The 23893-nt window shown below is 38.2% G+C and overlaps 1 protein-coding gene across 3 annotated transcripts in view; it reads left to right on the top strand.

The window, feature by feature from the left end:
- Positions 1 to 22793, top strand: part of RPAP1 (RNA polymerase II associated protein 1) — a 43147-nt gene extending 20354 nt beyond the window's left edge. For all 3 annotated transcript variants that reach the window (XM_087951677.1, XM_087951678.1, XM_087951679.1), the window contains exons 13-25: positions 386 to 520; positions 1048 to 1227; positions 2106 to 2263; positions 3369 to 3548; positions 5945 to 6146; positions 7431 to 7540; positions 8102 to 8297; positions 8924 to 9073; positions 11601 to 11743; positions 17582 to 18386; positions 20293 to 20469; positions 21400 to 21456; positions 22060 to 22793. In XM_087951677.1, coding sequence (XP_087807803.1) covers positions 386 to 520; positions 1048 to 1227; positions 2106 to 2263; positions 3369 to 3548; positions 5945 to 6146; positions 7431 to 7540; positions 8102 to 8297; positions 8924 to 9073; positions 11601 to 11743; positions 17582 to 18386; positions 20293 to 20469; positions 21400 to 21456; positions 22060 to 22185 — 2619 coding nt within the window. In that variant the 3' untranslated portion in view covers positions 22186 to 22793. The remainder of the gene's footprint in view (positions 1 to 385; positions 521 to 1047; positions 1228 to 2105; positions 2264 to 3368; positions 3549 to 5944; positions 6147 to 7430; positions 7541 to 8101; positions 8298 to 8923; positions 9074 to 11600; positions 11744 to 17581; positions 18387 to 20292; positions 20470 to 21399; positions 21457 to 22059) is intronic.
- Positions 22794 to 23893: the final 1100 nt, after the last annotated feature.

Raw genomic sequence — 23893 nt, forward strand, 5'->3', positions numbered from 1 at the left:
GTTGCAGTTACATCTGAGTGGTTATCTCAGATATCTTACTTGGTATCTTTCATGGACTTACATTCAGATGAGGGGATTGTCTCAATTGAAATGTGAATATCAAATCTATTTCTGTAACGTAATCTGGTTGTTTCATACAGACAAGTCATCAAGTTTAAATTCCAGACAGTTTGAATTCTCCTGCTGTCTCTTTCCCTCTTTGAAGAAAATGTTTCTCTCTTCCTGAGCAAGTTGTTGAAATTCCAATTATAAAATAGCAATAACTTTCTATAAGGGATAGCTAGTAACCCCTGAAGCATTTAATAATGAAAAAAAAATCCAGTTTGTGTATTTAATTATTAGTGTTAGTATTGTTGTAGTATAAATTGCACGGTTTGTATCTTAGGGACTTCTGAAGACCAAGATACTTCATCGCTTGAGATACATCCTGGAAGTAATGCGGCCTGTGCCATTAGTGGTTTTGGAGATTCTAGATATCCTCATTCGCATAGCAAGGCATTCCACTGAGGCCTGTGTCCAGGTAAGTCTTGTAAATGTCCTTCCTTAGAAAAGAACATTTAACATAAGAGATCAAGCCTGTGCCAGATATTCCAAGTTTGAAAATTGCCATTCCAAGTGTTCTGACCTTAAAACAAACATCCACGTTCCAATAGTTTTTTCTGAGGTCAAGACAATCTCAGCCCATGTCAACCAGAGTTGTTTAAAGAGTTTCTACCATTCTGAGAACAGTGATTGAATTGTAGCATGCTGGCTTGTGACTGGATTACTTTTCCAAACTTTTTGCAGTCTACCCACAATAATTCTAGACAAAATGCTTTGTCCCACCAGCCAATTTTGAGGCTTAAAAGGGAATATTTTGAGTTGCACTCTCTGATCCAAAATTTGAAGCAACACAATTTTTCATTCCATGCACTTTTCCTCTAGAGAAATCATAAAAAGAAGGGGCATTGCCCATTTTCTTGAAACATTTTGCAAGGTACTTGTATCACTACAGTGAAAAGTTGTTAGCTTTGTAGCACTGACTTTTGTTAAAATACATGTTTACAGGTCCTTGATTGTCCTCGTCTTGTTGAGACTATTGTCAGAGAGTTTATTCCCACCCAATGGACTCCAAGACCAGCTGAACCCGGGAAGTTACTTGAAAGCCTACATGGAGTACCATGTTCCACTGCCATGAAACTCATTAGAGTCTTGGCATGTGGAGGGCGAAACACATCTGCCAGGCTGGTAAGAACTATTTTCAGCCACTACTGCTTAGCTAATTAACAATATTAAAAGTATAGGTCCATGATGGCGAACCTATGGCACGCGTGCCACAAGTGGCACACAGAGCCATTTGTGCTGGCACGCGAGTCGCAGGCAAACTTACCTCAGTGCGCAAATGTGTGCCTCACAGCTGATTTTCAGCCCTTTTTCGGCCTCCCAGAGGCTTGAGGAAAGCATCTGCAGCCTTTGCAGGCCAAAAAATAGGCCCGTTTCGTCACTTTCTGTATTTTCATAATACCGGAAGTGACGAAATGGGCCTATTTTTCAGCCTGCAAAGGCTGCAGAAGCTTTCCTCAAGCCTCTGGGAGGCCGAAAAAGGCCTCAAACGGGTTGAAAATCAGCTGGAAGGCACAGTGCAGGTAAGGGGGCACGAAGGGGATTGCGATGGCATGCGCAGGGGATGGGAGTGCACGCATTGCCTTCTAGGTGCTGGCACACGCGCGCATGCGCGGGCATGTGCACACACAATTTTGGGCACAGGAGCCCAAAAAGGTTAGCCACCACTGGTATAGGTAATAAAATATGCAATTCACCAAATTTAATTGAAGTAAAGAGGGCAGTTTCCCCATTTCTTCCAGTTAATTGGTATTCTTTATATGCATATACTAGAATTTAGATTTGCACAGAGGAAATAAATATGCTTGAAGTAAATCCATTTAGTTGCCATGCCTGATAGTGATTCACAGATCTGACCTCCATGAATTTATCTGATTCCCTTTAAAGCCACTAAATAAGATACCAGAATTATTATATTCTGCTTGATATCAGCATGCATTTTCTTCTCTCTGTAACCTCGTTATAAGTCCTGAATCTTACTTGCATTTGGTTGTTATTTACAGCTAAACAAATTTGAGATGAAGAGTCGGCTGAGCCGGTTTATAGCTGAAGATCCCAAAGACCTTTCTCTAAGGATAGAGGAAGCCATAAATATAAGCACAGAAGCCTTCCGCTTGTGGGCTGTGGCCACTGGTTATGGTCAAGCATGTGATCTCTACCGGTATGGCTTTGACTGGGTGTTTGCACTTCCAATTTCCTTTCCTTTCACTTCCAAGAGTATGAAAGCTTCTGAGTTTTTGGGAAGTTTTCCTTGCCTTTCATAGATGCTACAGTATACTCCTTGGTTCATTTACTATTCCTTTCTCAACTAAGAACTACAGTAGATGGAAATTGGCCTTAGCAGACAGGTGATGAAATAGCTTGGATAAACTACTGCTGTAATTTAGTTCAAAACGCAAGTTTCTCCTCTAGAAATTAAGTTATTAAATAGTGTACATAAAAATCATAACTCACTGGCATCTAATTTACCAAATATGATTTGTCTATTTGTATACAAGGGCTGAATAAATTAGAATAACTTGGTTGAATAAACCAGAATAACCAAAATAGAAGTCAGTTCACTGGCAGGAGAGGGATCGTTCATTAAATTACAGGAAAGTTTCCTTGTCAATTATATTCTTTGCTAGAGGTGTTTTGTGTATAATTGCTACTTATTAGGATGGTTGTAGCAAGATCTATATTTGAACTTTGGGAACTGGAAGTTATTTATTAGGAGGGAAGTGTTTCCTCCTGTTTTCCTAGGCTGATTTCCAACCAAATGGGCAAAAGATAGCATGGAGTAAGAGATAACTGATGCAAAATCTAGTATTGATTTATATGGAAAGATCTGAACTCCAAATAAGTTATTATTTCGTTTACAATAGCAACCAACCAGGAATGATGCACTTATTTGGAATCCTAGTTGATTTCTTAAAATATTAATATTTACTTTTTCTCTTCCTCCTCCTTCTACTGGAAGTTTTCTGACTATTCTGGAAGTATCTCAAACCCAAAATAACTTCCTTTCAAGCTCAAAATAGGAATCCTTTAATTTCAGAATACTTATAGAGCAATATTACAGCACTTCTGGAATAGCTGCTTTATATGATCTGAAGAGAAACCAGAGCATAGAACATCTGTTTTGAACTCAAAATGGGATTTTGAATTCAAAATATTTTGCACGTTGCTATAAATGTCTTGTAATTGGATTTTGACTTCAGTGAGTTTTTTTTTAATTAACTACACTAGCATGATTGTGTGACATCTCGTTTTATTGCAATTTACAGAGATCTTTATCCTGTGCTGATGAGGATAGTTTCATCCCTATCCCAACTGACCAGCAGTTTCCAAGAAAATAGCACCTTGATTGAGCTTTTTATCCAACGAGCTGCAGCTGTTGTCACTTTGCTTACTCAAGCGATTCAGACAGCTAGCTGCCGAACGGAACTGCAAGCCCAGCTTAGCAGGTATAGTCATTTTGTCCTGCTAGTGATTTGTTTTTCCACCTCCACAGAGAATCTCCTGAAGCATTTCTCTGAATATCCAGAAGCGAAATATTCTTATAGTGGGTTTGCGTTGAAAAAATGGCTTGTATTATATTTTGAAACCATAATAACAGCAATAGTACTAATAATAAATATACCGGCAATAGCAGATGAGACTAGCGGTGGGATTGCAAATTGCGCGCTACTGGTTCTGTGCGCTACCGGTTTGTGCGCAGACACAGGCTTTGCGTGCAAGCACATCTAACAGTGCACTTCGTGTGCGTGCGCAGCACTCAAAGATCGTCCTCGCGCAGCAGTCAGAGATCGCCTGAACTGTTTTTTTAATTCAGCTGAGGTGTGGCAATCCGCTCTGTTGCGTGAATCAGCTGAGGTAAAAATCAGTGGAATAAAGGACGCACGCCTAACGTGCACTTTGCATGCGCACACAGAACTCAAAATCGCCCTTGGTGAGATATTTTTTAGCTCAGGTGAGGCCCGGCAATCCGCTCTGCCACATGAATCAGCTGAGCTAAAAATCAATGGAATAAAGACCGGGAAAGAGCCAGGGGCGAGTGGGTGGGGCCAGCCAGAGGTGGTATTTGCCGGTTCTCTGAACTGATCAAAATTTCCACTACCAGTACGCCAGAACCGGCCCGAACTGGCTGAATAGCACCTCGGGATGAGACCCTGTTTCGTTTAGCAGTTAGAGTGCTGGACTAGGAATATAGGGAATAGGGATTTTACTCTTGCTTTAGAGTACAGAAATTAATGGGCTGGTCTTGGCCAGTTACTCTGTCTCAGTCCTAGAAAGAAATCAGTGGAAAGCCACTTCATTTCCATGTCCCAGAGATGCTTTGTCAAAAGGCAACTGGACTTTCTTTGTTTTTACTCGAAGATATTTCACTTCTCATCTAAGAAGCTTCTTCAGTTCTTGCTCGCTTCTTGGATAAGAAGCAAAACATCTTCAAGGAAAAACAAAGTTAATGTTTTATAAAATATAAGTGAAGGGGGGGGAATTAATTATGGAAAGCTTATAATTGTTCCCATAGAAGTATGATATTTAGACAAAAAATATAAATACAATGATTTGAATTGAGATGAGATAATTAAAATAAAATTGAGAAAATTAAAAGAGGGGAGAAGCTATGCAGAAAATGTAAAATAGTAATAAGATATGGAATAGAATATAAAAATGAGCATGAACCTGAATTTGTGTCTGTACGAAGAAATGTAACCTGGGATTACGCTACTTTCAAAAAAGATGTTTTATTTGTATTGTTTTTCTCTTTGTGAAAACTCAAATAAAATTTATTAAAAAAAAAAAGGAATCAGGCTTGATTTGGAAAAAGATCAAGATAAAAGTGAGAGAAAATAGATCAAATAAACATCAAAAGAGGATAAACTAAGAATTGGGCAGATCAAATGATTTCTAAGAAACAAAGAAAGTGGGAGAAGTCTATTTTTTCAACATGGGATTCAAGATGGTGAATGTATCATTTCTAATGGCACTTGGATGTTGACCAGATTTGGATCTGCTTAAATTGACTGGGGAGAGTGTTTCACTATGTGATTTCACCACATTCTTTCAAATTTGGCAAACTACAATGAAAATAATTGAGATCATATCTTGCTGAGAAGTATCTGAACAAGAAAGAAAGAGAATGTAATTTATTTGCTTTTATTCTTCCTTAGTTTTGAAAAGCTTTCTGAGTATCAATTCGATAGTACTGATGTCAGGGTTTAAGAATTCAAAGTGCCATAGTTGTCTTGTCAGAGTTTAAATTTTTGTTATATGCCACATGTAAATCTTACTTTTGCTATACATTCTTCTTTATCCTTCCTGCTCTGAATCTTTTTAATTCGTTTACTGGAGGTAGTGATTTTCTTTATTGTAATAAAGATAAAATTAAATCATTTTGATTGACATTGTGCAAACCTATTGCTTTAAAAAACTCAGTTTATCAATTCTGTTGCATACTTGCCTTTTAAATAGGGCTCCTACTGTAGCTGCCATATATTTTTTTTGCCCTTGCTATTTTATTTTGTACATTTCCTTTCTGTTAATTTCCTCAGCTGAGAGAGGGAGAGTAAATACCCAGCTGACTGAATAGCAATTAGACCATGTAATGAAATAAAGCATAATCGTATGGGAAGTTATAAATGCCCTGCTCAGTGAAGGATCTGTTGCAGGGGTATCAAAAAAATAGTTTTCCAAGCCTTTTCCATGGTAAAAATGGTCGGCAAATTAAACAACTTCATACACTTGCTTGTGTTCCTAGATATTTTTCTGCAGTCGCGTAGGAGGAGGCCATCTTAAGTAATGAGCTTTAGCGATTCCCATGTTATTGTCTTTATTTCATGTTTGTGCTATGTTGCAGGAGTGGCCCAGAAGAAGGTGATCAAATTCCACCCCCACCCATCACCTGGAGACACGTGGCAGGTTTCAGGCCTGTCATTGAAACCAACATGAAGAATTGCCTTAGAGCGATCACCCACATGGACAGATGGCAAGCACTGCAATCTCTTACTACGGCATATGTCATCTATATGGGGATGTATTACAGACACTGTAGTCAACAGGTAAGAGTTCAGGAAATGAAGTTCTGTGTCTGCAGTTGTCTTTGGGGTTTCTTTTGTGCCACGATTCTCCTTCCATCTGGAGGAAAGAGGTGCATCAGTCTGGCTGAAATATCAAAGGAATTGCAATGGGCAAAGTTTAGGCCTGATAGATCTGCTTCACTATTTATTTTCTTTCCTAGTTATGCTTTTATGCTGCTCACTCTATGCCCATTCTAGGCAACTAACAATAAATTATTTAATCCCTTCCCACCACCAAATGAATTAAACCCCCCTCCCCCTCAAATCTATATGCCAGGCAGCATAATATACTTCAGCTGTATATTAGAAAATACCTCCTCTTGTGCTTCTAAGGTCCTTTCAGCCTTGCTGAGGTGGAGCATGGAAATAGTTAACTCTGTGAGATCTGGTCAGACAGGTAGATGAATGCCAGAAGAAGGAGTCTCACTCAAAAAACCAGGACAGGGCCATGCAGGCCTCAAAGGTGGCAACCAACGGCAGTCCACAGAGCTCCAAAAAGCAATGGTGTCACCCAGGTATATTGGGGTTTATCTATCATTGCCTCCAGTGCTGCATTCTCCAGCTTCCAGATGTTCTTCAAGGACAGCCCCATGGAGAATATTTGGAGTACTGGTTAGATATAGTAATCTAACCAGGACATGAGTAGGGCATGACTGATCACACATGGAGTTTCATAAGCCCCAAATAGTGCTATAAGTATACCAGATATTACTCTGTTAAATGCTTAAGCAGAGACACTGATTATTGGAGAACACCCAAATTGCAGATACCTCTGGAATAGAGATCTGAAAGTTGCCTGAAAAACTGACATAAAATGGTGCTTTTGCCCATTTAAAACTATCTTTTAGTCCAAGCTCAATGCAGGAATTTATATCTGGAATTAAAATTAATTTGTCCCTTTCAGTGTCAAATGAATTCCCCCCTTTTCCCTCTTCTGCAGATCTCTCAGGAAATCCCTATCTGTCTTTTCTCAGGAGATCTTGTGATCTAGCTTGCAAGTTCCTTTGCTTATTGGAAATTCAGAAAGTTGTATCCCCGATACACCCATCATCAGTTGAAGGCTGATTTGGAGTAACTTTGGAACAGACTTCATTGGCTTTCAGAGTTTCAATTAGTATCTTTCTGTGTAATTAGTCAACCTGTAGCTCAGTGGGCATATAAGTGAAGCCTGCGCTCCTCTTAAAACATCCAGTCGCAAATGTGTTTGGAAACATTATCCATGCAGAGAAAATAATAGTAATTTCTTTCCTCCCATTTTCTCTATAGCCTGTAGTAAACCCAGTTGATTGCATAGAAGAAGTGGAGCACCTGACAACCCAAGTGCTGTTGCCTCTCCTCAGCCAGCCAGCCATGCAAGCCCTTTGGGAAATGCTCAGGTGAGCTCTTCTTGGATAAACTACTGTCATAGGCCAGCGTGTCTGAGATATTAGATCACTACAGATATTACCGTGTGCTGTGACTGCAGAGAAAGAACATGCCGCATCCCTTTGTGTGTTTTGTTGAATGCAAATCCTATTGAGTTGCAGCTTAAATTTACACTCATTCCTGCCTATATGTACAACTATATGCTGTCTCACTGAGGGTCGTTTATGGAAGACTTAACTAATTTGTACCCTTTTGAGTATTAATTTTAGTTCCAAGCAAGATTTTATAATAGATGAGTTGTATGTATTTGGAAAGCAAAAGGATTGGGAGAAATTTGCTATTTACATGGATTTTTTTTAAAAAGTAGGATGGTATTTTTTCTCAGTAGAACCAATTTGTGGGATAGCCTAGATAAATTGGTACTCCTCAGATGAGTTTCTCTGTTCTGTCGTTCCTAACTGTGAACCATGATGACTGGAGAATAGTACTCCCAAAAAATCTAGGTAGCACTAGGTTGTCTATTAATAAGGGTACACTATAAATACTCATTTCTTCTATCTTTTTCTATGTAGATCATGCTCTACTTTGTGCAACCCATTATCCTGTTCCCCAGGACCAGAATCTGTTCCTAGCATTGTTTCTCTGAACTGCAGTAGAAATAAGACTTCAGTGAGTTTAGCAGGCTCTAAATCACCGTTTCCCTTTCTTACTGCTTTCCTTGTCCTTGTGAACAGTATCCTCCACGTACATAAAGGGTTGGTTAACCAAGTAAGTTCTAAAGTTTTGGGGAGCATTTTTAATGATGCATGGGTAATTAAAGATAAGGGAATTGTCTTTGTCTTCTTCAACTCAAAAAACAAGGCATTAGCATTTGTCAAGTATATATAAACTATTTCCCATTTTCCTCTTGGGTTCACACTAAAGAGCAATGGCTGATGGTTCAACATTTACATTCTATATTCAAAGGCTATAAATTTAGTTAAACTTTTTCCTGCAGCTACATTGAGTCGACTTGGGTTTTTTTGAAGAGTCGATATTCATAAACTCAAAATAAACATTGATATCCCCTGTACTGGTGTACATGGTGTATTTAGAAGGAAATATATCAATAATTGATTGCTTGGGTTCAGGCATCTTGAGTTAAATTTTAGTAAAGCAAGGCAAGAACCAAATCAAAGCTTTGGTATTAAATGTATTTAAGGAGGAAATATACAAAATACACAATTTGTTTCTAGAAAGTAATTATAAATGGTCCAGAGTTAAAGAGAAATTGCTCTGTATTACCTGGGCTGGTGGATGTACAAACACCATTTCTGTATGGCAGAATAAATATAGTGTCTCCAGTTCAGGTATTTGATAATCATCTCAAATGTATCGCTTTATTTTTTCTCCAGTATGTTTCTATTTTAGAGATGAAGAGTCTGAAGGACTACCTGCTTCAGTGTTGTACAACTGTTCCTCTTTCTTTAACTCCTTCCTCTGCTTGGTTGTTGCATCATGAATACCATTTACAATATGTTGTACTTTCACTTGCTCAGAAAATGGTAAGTTCTTTGCATCAGCCATTATTCTGGATTGTTTGGGACCATTTGCTACGTATTTAAAAACCCCTTGTATGTTTTACTTAAACCAGTTACCAGTTTTTAGACAAGCTTCTGAGTACACCCTCAAGCTTCTCTGGAATTTCTGTTTCCCTAAGGCAGGGGTTTCCAAACTTGGCAACTTTAAGACTTGTGAACTTCAACTTGAAGTCCACAAGTCTTAAAGTTGCCAGGTTTGAAGACCTCTGCCCTAAGGTCTTAGAAGAATTTATCTATAAATCCTTTAAAGCAAAAGTTTTTTTTTTCTGAATTAAAACATTGTAAAGGTTGTTTAGAATTTATAGAATAAAATCATGAATACATTTTGCTGGTAGGTCTTGTACAGTAAAATGCTTTGCAGGTCTACTTGAACCAAAGAGAATAGAACAATTTAGTTAGCTAAAATAGTTCCAGTATATGTTTGATAAAATATAATCAGATAACATGAAATTATATCATTTTGTCCTAAAATCATAGTAAATAATGCTGTATATCTGAGGTTGTTTTTTTTTTACTGATGTTTGTATGTGTGGGATAGATTTATAGAGATAGTCATATATACATATCTGGGATGTCTGTTTAGTGTCTTCGTTACAGCTTTTCTATCTGTTGTGGCCAAAAACCTGAACCACTTAAATCAATCAAACCACTTTTCATATACAACATACATTTATTAAGCATGCAAACAAGTACAGCAGTTTTTCTCAACTTTAGCCTTGTTCAGATGTATGGATTTGAACTCCCAGAATTCCCCAGTCACTTGAAATCCATACATCTTAAAGTTGCCAAGGCTAAGAAATACTGAGCTACAGTGGATGCAGAGCTCTTAGCAAAGTGTTAGCTGTTTGCTGAGGTGCATTGAAGAGAAGCAACACCACAACTTATGGGCCTTTGGCCTACTACGTTACAAAGGAAAAGGAAAAGGCAGACACATTGTAAATTACATCATGATATTGGAATATTTCTGATAAATACATCTGGGTGACCTTGTTATTGATCACTTCCTACTAGTTCAGTATGTTACCCATATTATCTTTGCGATAGGGTCAACGTATATACATAGCACAGTATCTAGAGGCACTGGTAGGTCTTCACCCTATCATTACTCAGAGTCAATTCAACTGACTGTGAATGTTATATTAAAAGGGCACTTTAAGAAGAATGGACAGTACCTTATTGGAGCAGGTAGTGAATGCAGCTCACATGTATACATGTATTATCACATCTCAGTTTACAAGATTTGTCTATCTAAGACTTAACCAAAGAATGTATGAATTCTAACATTCATAAAGTACCATACATTTTATAGTACTTTCTCGCTTTGGGTTCCACTGATTATAGTGTCACCAGATGCCAGGGTCAGAATTAGGATGAGGAATGTAAGTTGATTTTGGTCAAATTTACTCATCAATTTTTCCTAGATTCCTTTTTCTTACATTGGCCTATATATGATCAAATGTTTTTCCTTGGGTATTTTCTATACTGGATTAAATAATATTGTTAAAATTATATTGACCAGGCACAACTTCCTCTGTTACATTATTTTTAACTGTTAATTATAGAATTGCAGAGGAGAAGACAGAAGAATGTAGTGGGTGGGGTGGGGTGGGGCCAGATGGCTTGAATGTGACTTTTGTAGCTGACTGGATCATTTCATTCTCCAGCCTCTTGCCTGGTTCTTTTCCATTTTTTAAAGGAATAGAAATGAAGACATGAAATCTTATATTCTTCCATTCCATGAGCACGGCATGGTACCTTCTTAATCTTCGTGATTCTGGAAGCATTTAGATTCCCCTCCCTCCTTTGAAATGCATTCCATTTCAAAGAGTTTGGGAGCCTGGTGCAGTGAATTCATTAACTGTACTGTAGGATGAAAAAGTGTGGGTGAGCTATACGCTAATGGCTGACAAATCTGGAAGTCTGACAAACCCAAGTCTCTGATTTTGTTTTATTTCTTGCCAAGTTAAAGACAAAGTTATATTACATTGGATTGATTTGAGGACAATGTAGAAGTATCAGAAGCAAATAGATTGTTAGAGCATTTAGCAAAAGTAATGCCATTTTAGAAGAAAAGGAGTACAAGCACCATTTGAATGAAGGTAACAAAGTCTAGAGCAGATATAAGACAAAGCAGTCCATTAGAAAGAAAACAAAGATATTCTTAAATTAAATACATGCTTAGTCATTATGTGCATGCGAAAGAGATACAAATTGAAATACAAAGAGGATATTTGGCAGTGTCTCATATGGCCACTGCCAAATCCTGCTTATTTGCTGTGCTTTGCACACTTTTAATAAACAAATACTTGTTTCTCTACAAATGTCATATGGCATCTTCTTTTTGGCCTTTTCCCCCCTCCAACAACATGATTTATTTGCGGCAAATAAAAACAGGCCATTATTGGGACTATGTCTCAACTTATCATATTTCCTTCTGTGTCAGTGCAACAACACTTTCACCTTTTCTGTTGTTGTTTTGCTTCCTATGCAGGCAGATGCTTGTCCAGATTGCAACCAACATGCTTCACTCCATCACTCTGTTGCCATGGTATTGTTAAGTCGCTTGTTGCCAGGTAGTGAGTACCTGGCTCATGAGCTACTCAGGGGCTTTGCTTTTAATCCACAACTGATTCCGTAAGTTTTATTTTCCTTTTCCTCATCTCCTCTTATATATGTATGTATATATGTAAGATTATGTAGCAAAAGCACTTAGACTTATATACCGCTTCATAGTTGTTTACCTCACTTTCTGAGAAGTTTACAAATCTCAGATATTGCCCGCAAGAGTCTTAGTCCACATTTTACTGACCTTGGAAAGATGGAAGGCTGAGTCAATGTTGAGTTGGCCAGGATCAAACTCCAGGCAGTGGGCAGAGTTAGCCTGCAATTCTGCATTCTAACCACTGCGCCACAACTGTTTCTATGTGTGTATGCATACACATACACTCATTTTTTACGGTTTATAATGATACATTTAAAAATACATTTTCTCTCTGAAGTCTTAGTATTTTAAAAATAAATTGGCAAAATTTTATAAGCTGACCCAAGAGGTTCCTGAGCTTTCTTGTAATTAAATGTACATTTGAAACAGTACTTTTCCCTCTGGGGGTGTGTTGTCTTTGTTAGGGATGGATAACAATCTAAGACAACAGGATTGGCTGTTATCATAAGTACTATATAACCATCACTTTACATTTCATTCTTTAGGAAGAAATTTTTGCATTTTTTGAAGAGCCCTTGTCACTAGTGATCCATATTTGAATCAAGCAAGGTAGAATATTTGCCCATCACAAATCTCTACTGGAAAGTTCTCACTTTATGACTCATTTGCTGAAGATGAGGTGGATTTTATTAGGCAAGTTGATAGAAGATTGATTTCTCAGTGACTTGGGCTGTAAATTGGACACCTATGATTATGGAAAGTGGATATGTTGCCTCAAAACTCAGGCTTCCCAAATGTGTATGGAAAATCTATTCCCCGAATTTGGGAAAGAAAACACCTTTTACCTTTGCAAAGGGATTTCTTTGCCTCCTGAAAATATGAATCACCAGTAATTCAAACAAATTCAAAAACATTTATTGGGGGAGGGGGGGTATTTTATAGGGTACAGAAACAAATGATCCATATATTCATTACATTTGATATAGTAAGCGAATGATCCAACAATAATACTTCGATTACATGTGGGTCTTGAATAATAGCAAACATTGATTCTAAGTAACTTTCAGCAAGTAGTAAATTTGTGGATTACATAACCCTTTCCCAGTTGGGATTGTATGTTTCTTGAAAATTGCAAGTATATTCAAGTACGTTCCGAATGTGCTCTCTATTGTGTAGATACTGAAAAAGCAAGTTATCAAGTACCAAAGAAATGGTCTTGGCTAAGGAGGAGGAAAATATTCTTTCTTAAAGTTAAAAAAGAGGCTCAGTCTTCCATATTAAAAGTAGTAATAACACCTTTTAAAATGCTAATAATGAAGCCTAAAATTTGAGACAATGGGTATATTACAAATAAATGGGCCTTGCCAAGTTATATTAGGTTTATTAAAGGAAGCTTGAATGTAAGATGCGCTTTCTACAAAAAAAACTATACCGAAAAAAGGCTATACACTTAGTTCTTACTGCTGTGTTCTTTTTTTTATTATCTTCATTTTTCTCACCTTTTCAGACAAATCATCTTCAGCTCCATCTATGGATTTTAAATTCAGCTTCCCCCCGAATATTGAAATTTCAAACAGTCCCTAAAGGGCTTGCTCATTACTGTATCTGTGTGCTAGTATATCTGTCCATTTGTCTGATTGCCTGTCTATCCTTACTACATCTCGTACCTGCACTTGTAATGTCATTCCCCGTCTCTGATAATTTTCCATCTGTCTGCCCTGGTTGATATCATAATATATTTTTTGGATAAGAATTTCTTTCTTTAATTACATGTTTGATCATCTCTTCCAATTAATATTCAGTGATTCTGTATATAGTCCTTCTTTGTTTTGAAGGCAAAACTATTTTGAGGGTCCACTGGATGATTTCTGAATTTTAATTTAGTCCATAGAACTTACTGGTCTAATTGCTTTAATCTTCTCAGATTTGCCTCTATTCTTTTCAGGCTTAACAACTGTTAAGTGCATATTGAGCTTATATAATTTGCATTGATCTTGCAGTGACTGTATACTGTAGGACCTTTAAATGGGAGATGCATGTTCAGGGGAAGTAGGTGTGTATGGAAGGCGCTGAAAATAAATTGGGCATGCCATCAAATTATATGGTATTCTTTATAACTATGCTGATGTTCTGTTTAGTTCTTCTGCCTCTCTTCCACACAGCTTGTACATTGTTTTAAGATGCTCTGACCTGAATAACGGAGTGCCTGCATGAGCAGTTAAAGCTTAGGCACATTTGAGTTTTTCATGCTCCTCTCCTTTTTCTGCCTTTCTTACCTTATTGACAGTAATCTTGTGTCTACAGATGGACCTTGTTACTCACAAGTCCAGAGTTCAACTATAGACAAAATATATAAAACCTTTGGGAGTGAGAGGAGGGAGTACTTTTGGAGCACCGGAAATTTTTTTTTGGGGGGGAGGGAAATTACCTAATATATAAATAAAAAATAAAATGAGTAATGCATATTGTTACTGTACCTTGGCCACCCGCTGAATCTCCTATTCTTTCAAAAAATAAAATAAAAAAAACCTTTTAATTCAAAGTAGAAAGAATAATTTCCTACAATCTCTAGTCTATAGAAAAACCGAAAGCAAGCTAGCCAGAAAAAAAGTGAAGTTCATTTATTCCATCTCTTTCGAGTCCCTGGCCTGTGACAAAAATCAAAATAGGGAAGCAGTGGTGCGCTCCTCCTCCTCCTCCTCCAAGTATAGGTGTCACTTTCTGATGGTGACTCAGCTGTGGTGGGTGTAGCTGCATTTCCAAAGTAGCTGGCTGTGAAGCTTTGCTTTGTCTTGCTCTGCAGAGCCTTGAAGGTATCCTTAACTGAGTTGCAAAGCAGCTCCCAGCTGCTCTTGAACAAGGCCGCTGCAGTCCATCGGAGGGAATCAGGCTCCAACACTTGATACACACACACACACATCCCCCCAAACCACTCTCCATCCATGAGATCTCAGAGGAAGATTTTTTGGCATAGAGAATTGATAAAACATACCTTTTTTCTTGATACTTTGCTCCCGGGAGCTGTCTAGATGAGGAGAACTGTCAGCTCCTCCAGATAGAATTGGAGAAGGCCCTGCATTTTATATAACTATTTTGAAGGCCTTTGCTAATATATGTGCAAAGTTGACAATGTTCCATAATTCATTTGCAGCAAGCGAAGAGTTGACTTCCTTGAGTCATTCCCTGTTTGCCTATCTATCCCTGCAAGGGATATCAGTGTTTTCAGTGCAGTTTTTAATGCTGTGGCTTCTCTAGCAATTGCTGACTGAAAAAGAGGAATAGTTTTCCCTGACAACCAACTTCCTGGTAGATATAATGACACTTGTAGTAGGAATTGAAGGTAACTACCAGATGTTGGTCCGTTAGTTAAATCAAGAAGGGGGTGTTGGGTGTCAAAAAAGTGATCTGTAGGATGGCCAAGGCTTTTTGACAAGGAGCAGAGGACAATAAAGGCCAAAGGTGTTTTTTCCAAAAGGCAACTGGACTTTCTTGTTTTGTTTTTGTTTTCCTTTAAAAACATTATACTCAGAACTGAAGAAGCTTCTTGGACGAGAAGAGAAACATTGTCCCCACCCCACCCCCCAAAAAACCCCAAGAAAAATATCTTTTGGAAAAAAGCACCTTTGGGACAACCATGATCTGGATGATTGAGAATCTCAGCAGACATAAAGACCAGGGGTCTTGAAGGCATGATGTTTCTGCATCTCTTCCAGGAAATAATTGCTGATAGTAGCCAGAGAATGTATCATTTGCCTTCTGATTCTGTACAATATACAAATTTGGTTTTTATTCTTTTTCAAGACACTTGAATTGAGAAGCATATACTGGATCACATGGTCCTCAGTAGCAGTGCTTCCGAAAGAAATTCTTACCAAATTTACCTTGGCAAGATTTATGGAAGTAGATAGAATGGATTTCCATCCAGCAATTTGAGCAATTGAGGAATTGTCCCTTTATAGGTATTATATCCCCAGATACACATTAGAATGAAGACTTTAAAAAAAACCACCATTATAATACCCGTTCTGTAGATGAGTCTTTTCACTGCTAACAGAGAATCTTACACCCGGCTGTTTCTCTAATAGTCTCCTGAACTTTTTGTCAGTCTGGCTGTTATGTAGTTCTTGAAACCTGGAATGCTTCTTTTGATTTGCTGAGGAAAGAGTGTCTCTTACCAGAACAGGCTGGTCTCTGCATTGAAGATTTGTTCTTGCCTGTATTTTTCATAATTAATCAGCCAGTAGAACTCTGATGGGCTGGATATCTTTGTATTATATTGTGACCCACTTGTGTGGTTTTTGATGCCAGTTTGGATTATGGGGGTGGAATGAATTTTTGAAGCCAGCCTCTTTTTGCCAGGAAACATCACTCAGCATTTTCCATTACGAATTCTCTGTATAGCCACAATACTTTTTCATGGATTGCTGGCCTGCTTAGTGGCATGTTGTTCTGGGTTTGGTCCTCTGTCTATAGGGTGATGGTCTTTCCCATCCATTCCAAGTGAGGATTGCATGGATGAAATGCCACCTTGAGTTTCTGAGATGTGCCAGAGACCACGCTGAGTAAATACTCACCTTTTCCTTATGACATGAACAATGACTCACCAATGCCATTATCTGTTTCATATTGGCTGATTTATTTATCGGTGTGCCCTGTCCAGTGTTGCCTTGGTTGAGATGGGTGGCTATATCAATTTCATAAATAAATAATAAATAGCCCCATGAAAGAAATACCAAGTACACATAGCAAGCCAATAAGCTGTTTCACCTTCTTGCTTAAGGTCAGCCAATTTGGGGGGATACCTTTGCCACTTTCCTTAGCAGGACTCCCCAATAATGTTTATCATTCTGTCATTCTGTTTATCATTCTGTTTATCATTCTGTAATGGACATACTATAGCATGCAGGAAGGGGAGGTCCATAGAAGACGAGAACCTTACAGACCTTGGATAATTGTCAAAATGGGGGTAGAACTCCTATCTACGGGCTTACTCAAAGAATGACCACATAAGATAAGAGGACTCCAGATCTGCAGAGTATATCATGCCAGTTTCTCTAGGTTTGGGCATGTGTAAAATGGTGGAACTCGTCAAAACCCGCCAATACTCAGAACTGCTTGCCATAGGTCTCAAGTTCAGTTATATATATTCAGACAAATGAAATCCATAAATGGCAGAATCTGGATAACAAAGTCCACCTCCATATTCAACAGGATCCAACTTCTGTTGCTGCTTCTGGATTTTCCTCCTAACGCTAACCTGTTTTTCTTCTTGGTGCTTCCCTAAACTTACTGCCTGCTCCCATTCCTTTGTTTTACTGCCTGTCGTCCTGTCTTTTCCCTATATTACCAAATTAGCTAGCTAGATTTTCTAACTCTGCTGCTTCCTCCCTTTGTATGTATAGTAGCATATCAGGCCTTGATGTTTCTTTCCCTGTCGTGTTGTTATTTTCATTCCTGTATTCTCAGAGAGGTGCGTAGTGATGCCAAGCTGGGTTTCATTGCTCTTGCTGAACACAATATGCATTTATAGCAGTCCGTTTTCATTTTTGTGTTTTTTAGTTAATCCTCCATATTTCACAGGAAAATTTTTTTTTGAGGAAAAACACTCCTCCTTCCCTTTTATAGCATGTTAACAGTATCTGTTAAGCCAATTTCGAAAAAGGCAGTTGCCTTATTAGCAATGTTATCTGAAGAGTGGGATTTATTTGTAAATATACAGTAATAGTGCGGTTGATTAAAATAGAGCATATTTGAATATAGTAAAAACCCTCTGTATTTATCATCTGTTCTCTCTCCCCCTCTTTTTTCAGTGAAGGCAAGGTGGGAGGACCAGAAGCGGCTGACTTCTCAGATCTTCTGCACTTGAATTCAAAGCCAAAGCTGTTACAGCTAAGCTTAACAGCCCCCATTTCCTCACTCCCTAGTTATGGCGCTTTACTGGAAGAAGCTTACCGACAACTTCCACTGATACAGTCTTGTTTTGTCTTTCATTTTACCTACTTGGAACCAGCTCTGATTCATTCTAGAAATGTTTACCAAGGCCGAACCCATCTTGTTCGATCCATGCTGCTTCCTGAGGTCAACGGGCCTATCCTGCCTTCGGATTGGCTATTCCTTCCTCTTATCAGCCTCTATAACAAAACGACTGGGGCGGGGACCCAGTGGGCCACAGAAAGCCCTCTTCCTCTGGACCTTGTGAATGTGGTGACTCGGAATCTACAGTGGATCCTCCTATTGGAGACCTGGAGGCCCCAAATCCTTCAGGGCATCCCCATAGCAGCTAAGCTTGCGAGGCTTATGTGTGTTTTCCTCACAGGCAGTGACTTATTCCTGGAAGGCCCCGTGCATTGCTATACGGCAGCTCTGCTCTCCCTTTACTGCCAGTCCAAAGTGTTTGAGTCCTTGAATTTAGACACTCCTCTCCCTGGCTTAGCTTCTTTCCATGACCTTTATATAAGCTTGTTGGAACAGTTTGAAAGTGTCTCCTTTGGAGACCCTCTTTTTGGAGTCTTTGTGCTTCTTCCTTTGCAGAGGCATTTCAGCAGCCAGCTAAAGATGGTTGTCTTTGGAGAACATGTGAGCACCTTAAGAGCTCTGGGAGTTCCACTCCAACAGGTATGTCTCACAGAGGAAAGCAGATCCCTCAGCCACTGTACAGGTAATCCTCAACCTACCACCACAACGGAGCCCAACACTGACGTTGCTAAGTGAGGCGTTTGCTAAGTGTGGTTTGCCCCATTTTACGACCTTTCTTGCTACAGTTGTTAAGTGAATCACTGCAGTTGTTAAGTTAGTAACACAGTTGTTAAAAGTGAATTTGGCTTTCCCATTGATTTTGCTTGTCAGACGGCCGCAAAAGGGAATTTGCATGACCCTGGGACTCTGCAACCGTCATAAATGCGAGTTAGTTTTCAAGGATCTTGTGATACTGGGTGATTATGGGTGGGGGGTTTGTCATGTGACCATGGGAGTGCCGCAATGGTCATAAGTATGAAAAATGGTTGTAAGTCACTTTTTTTCAGTGCCGTTGTAACTTTGAACAGTCACTGAACGAACTGTTTTAATTCGAGGACTACTTATAGTTGAGTCAGCTGTTCAGAACTAAAAGGATGCTTGAACTTCTTAAAGGGAATTAAGAATGTTCTTTGGACATTCTACCCAAAGATTTAAGGTCTTGGTGACAATCCCGTTTGTGTGCAGAATGCCAAGTCCTTTGACGACCTCATAGAGATTTATTTCATAGAAGGGAGAAAATGCAAATGAAGATGATATGCACTCCTAAGTACTGGCATAGCAAATATATTCTTGCAACAAATAGATTTTAACGTAATTAATGTTCCAGGGGTACCTCGAGCACTCACTTCCCCAAAATAAAAATGTTAAGGGTTTGATGGAGAGAAAGGAAACGTGCAGTGAAATGGAAGCAGTTTGCAAAATTACGAAGAGCTTAATATTTTTACAACAACTATAGGGCTGTTCGGTCTGGTCTAAGTCTCAAGCCAATACAGGGGGTCCTCGACTTAAAACCACAATTGAATTTATGTTGCTAAGTGATAAATTTGTTGAGTGAGTTTTGCTCTGTTTTACGACTTTTCTTGCCACCTTTGTTAGATGAATCACTGCAGTTGTTGAATGAGTAAGGTGAACCTGGTTTCCCCATTGACTTTGCCCGTTGGAAGTTTGCAAAAGGTGATCACGTGACCTTGGGGACAAGGTAGCCATCATAAATATGAATCAATTGTCAAGTGTCCAAATGTAAATCATGTGACCATGGGGATGCTGCAATGGCCATAAGTATGAAAAATGGTCATAAGTCACATTTTTTCATTGCTGTTGTAACTTCGAATGGTCAGTAAATGAACTCTAGTAAGTCAAGGGCTACCTGTAGAATGTCCTCAATTTCTGCTAGTGAACTTGAAGAAAGAAAAAAATTGAATGGAGCAGCTGTTTGTTGTACTATATGCCCTAGTATGATTGGCCTCCATATGTATAGGCTCTACACTTGATGCATTTGCTAAATTTGACTCTTTGTATCTAATCCAATTATTCCTGCAGCTTTTCCATTTTGAGTCAAATCATTTGAGGGTTATCCTGGATATCAGAGATCTGGAAAGCTTGGAGATACAAGGAGGAATGGTTGTGGACCATTCCTTCCAGTCATTTAGAAAGAAATAATCTCATAAACCTCTAACAGCTCTTGAGACAGGGAACAGTTTGTTAATGTAGAGAATAGAGCAGCAAAGGGAAGAATAGGAAGAACAGTAACAAGAACGAAAGAATTTGTTTCTTATGCCATAGTGTAGCATGGAACATTACAATCGATTCTTAATTTTTAACCTAAGGCAGAATTGACACTTCCGTCTTTCAAGTACCCGTGAATATTTCCATTCTGGATTATTCTTATCTGCCCCTCTAATTACTGTGGATTAAGTTAAGATTTGTGTGCGTGCATGCGTGTGCACATACACTCAGGCAAGACTGGTATTTAAAAAGACATACTGCTTTCTTGATTCCCTTGCAGTTCCCTTTGCCTCTTGAGCGATACCTTTCTCCTCCTGAAGACAATCTCAACCTCTTAAATCAATACTTCCATGCCCTGGTCACAGGAACCCTGCAACAGCACTGGTGTCCCGTACTTTATGTAGTTGCAGTGGCCCATGTCAACACTTTCATTTTCTCCCAGGAAAATGTCCCACAGGTATGTGGTAGCTTTTCACAGTTTGTCTGAGAACAGATTAATTAGCCAATTGCATGCACTCATCCTGTCTTAGCAGTGGTGTAGGAATACTAGCAGTTGGAGTGTTCCATATAAGTGTATTCCAACCTGGATTTACCATTTGGATTATAAATGTAATAAATAGTTTGCGGCATCATCGTAGGGTCTTCTGTTGAAGCAGTTACATACATTGATATTTGCTGCCCAGATTAGCTAGTTCTTTACACAAGTGCAGATTAGATTTTCCTTCTGCCATTTGTAATTGAACTAATTCTTCAAAGCCTTTTAAAATTTAAATTATAAATCAATAAATGAGTTTTGCTTTCACTGATAGTTCCTTAATGAAATAAGGGAATTAATCATAATAAAGAGAAGCTTTCCACCAAGAAAATTTTGTATGGCTTTTTCCCCCCTTTTTATTTCTTAGTGCTATTCAGTAATGCAAGCTACAGTACAAGATCCATTATCCTCAGGTAGCATCCTAATTGCATAACAAAAACTCACAGTCTCGTGCAAGCTAGAAACAACTAAATTCTTTGCCTCACTTTTGGTTGTTGCAGAAGATACCAATTTCCCGTATGATTTTCTCTCCCATGCCACAATACAAATTGTCTGGAATTTATAACATCAAGTACATATGGAGTGAACAGATTATGATTGTAGACTGTTGGCTCAGTTGTTAGGGATACTTGACAGAAAGTCAAGATATTAAGAGACTAATCTAGAAAGAACAGCCCAGAAGCAAGATGCTTCTTTTTAAATTCTTCTGGAAAATAAAAGGGCTAGTACACAGCATTTAGAAATATCAACTCTTCAAACTGTTTTAATTCTTTGAGACCACTGAAGAGTCCTTTTGCTTGAGAAAGAAACCAAAAATATCTGAAATTTAATGTCTTCTATATGTTGTTTCAGGAGATAGATGTTGCTCGAAGAAGCATGTTACAGAAGACCTGGGTCTTAAAAAATGAGGTAGTTATTTGCATCAGTTTTACAACTCCAGTATTACATCAGATTATCAACTTCAAAACAAATCTTCGTGGGATGTATAACCACAGATTGGGGTGGAGGGCTTATCTGGAAAATACTCTTAGGGGAACTAGAGCTACAGAATGAGAGAAGCCCTCCTAAACTTTCTTACAGCCAATGACAGAGCCCTTTATTTTTATATGTGACGGTTTGCTTAACTCAAACCCAACTGATCCATTTCTTCAGCGGAAGGATAAATCTACGAAATGCAATGGGAGAAAAGGAGTACTAATGTAAAATATACTTAGAACTTAATTCATTTTTAATCATCAATAATATCATGTTAATACTATTGTCTAATGGAGAATCAATAGTTGTAGCTATAGCAAAATTATCCACAGCTCAGTGTTGCTGGTGATGTAGAATTGATAAGCTGCAGATTTTCTATGGCCAAATGTATGGATTGTATGAACTGGATTCAACAACAAAGCATGTATTACGTTTTTCACCTTTTCTCCTAATTGAAATTTTGAGGTTATGTTGGATATTACTGGGGAAGTGGTTTCTCTTTTCCATGCAGCCTTAATTGTCTATTACTTCTTTCAGGGATTAAAGAAACATCTTCTCTATTACAAGGGGGCAAATAAAGAGAACCCACTGGGGTTTGACCTCTATGAAGAGCTTCCTGCCATTCGACTAAAATACCTGCAAGCAATAACTAGGAAAGAATGAAGTAAGAGAAACTCATTTTCAGACACATAAAGAAGGCTCTGACTGACTGAGGAGATGAGCACCAGTGGACAGAGATTTTTGGAAAAGTTGGGTTGGGTTCATGGTACTCTTTCTGAGCACAAGAGGAAATTATCAGCTCTTACCCTCAGCCTGTCCCAGTTTTGATAAACCATTTGGACTGTTTCATCTTTTCATCTAGCTGATGCTTTACTTTGGAGAGAAATAAAAATGGGGATAAGAAATGTATATATTGAAATGAACAATAAATGATCTTTGGTAGATAAAGCATGGTGTAAATTTAACATGTTGGCAGGGGAAGCCTGATATTTTGATGTTAAATGATAGTTTAATGCCTAGTTTTGCACTTGATTGGTACAATGTGATACAGATGTCTGGGAAGCAGGAAACTGGCTCTCTGAAACTGCCCTGAAGGATACTATCAGATTCTGCAGCTGTTTCTGAGCGAGACTTCTCAGGAAAACCACATTAGAAGTTTTCATCTCTGCTCTAAGCCACCTGCCCCTCCTTTCCTCCTGTCTTTCTGCATTAGCTGCTTTTGCTCTATTTTTATAACCTTATTATATTTAATAAAGTTATCGTTCACAAAACAGGATGCTTTGACAGCTGCAACTATGGACCATATGAGAAAGAAAAAAAAAGAAAGATTGGTTGGTTGGTTGGTTGGAAACGTGCTGCAAAGAGTGAAGCATTATTAAGCTGAATGAAAGCAGATTCCATACTGAATAAAGGCAAGCTAGTTTATGTAGGGTAATATCTGCAATCAGGTACATGAACCTGTTTTTTTATTTGTTCAAAATTAAAGACAGTCAGCAGAAGGCAGAACTTCTGACAGCCAAATTTGATACCCAAATTTACATATGAAATATTCAGACATAAAAGTGCTATCCACTTGCACCAGAGAGGAAATATTATGCGTGCTTTTGAAGAGATGATCAAGACTTTTGGCTTTTCCTTTCAGAGCCAAAAATAATTCTCTCTTTAAAGAGGCAAGTTGTTTTGATGCAATTCCTTCTGGAATGAATGTGCTATGTGGCACATTGTCCATCCAGGTACGATCACACAGGAGAATGTGTCTATGGAAAGGCTCATCCTAATGTGAGCCCATGGTAATGAACTTCGGCCATTTCATACATGCAATCTTTCACAGTGTTGCTTGTGTACTATATGTCTTGAGGATGAACATTCTGATGTCTCTCTTCTAAACACTGTAGGAAAATACATATAAACCAGAATAAGCAATTAAATATATTTTACAAAAGAGTGTTTAAACAAGATTTTATTCTACTTTTTTAACCTAAAATATACTTATTTTGAGTGTTAGCAAGATCCACCAGATTGCCTCTCAAGTATTAAAGTAAATCTTTCAAGCTACATCACAACTGTTAAACATTTTGGAAAATGGACCGCTTCCCTACCACAGGAGTTTAAAAATTGGGCTAGGTTCAGATATCATAATTTAAAACAATTGGCCACTGAAAGAATTTATAATTAAACGTTTCTTGTGTATTCTTCTTGTAGATCACTAGGGGGTGATGTTCAATAAAATATCAGGAAAAATTTCTACCACAGAATATTGTGAATGAGAAAATATGATTTGCACCCTTTTGATAAAGTTAGCATTTTTTAAAAGATGTCAACCTTTTGTTGTACATATTGGAATCTGATTTTTTTTTTAAACAAACTTTAT

This window comes from Notechis scutatus, chromosome 1 (genome assembly GCF_049901735.1).
Source record: "Notechis scutatus isolate UNSWTSFEM ecotype Mainland chromosome 1, rNotScu1.2, whole genome shotgun sequence".
Taxonomy (NCBI): Eukaryota; Metazoa; Chordata; class Lepidosauria; order Squamata; family Elapidae; genus Notechis; species Notechis scutatus.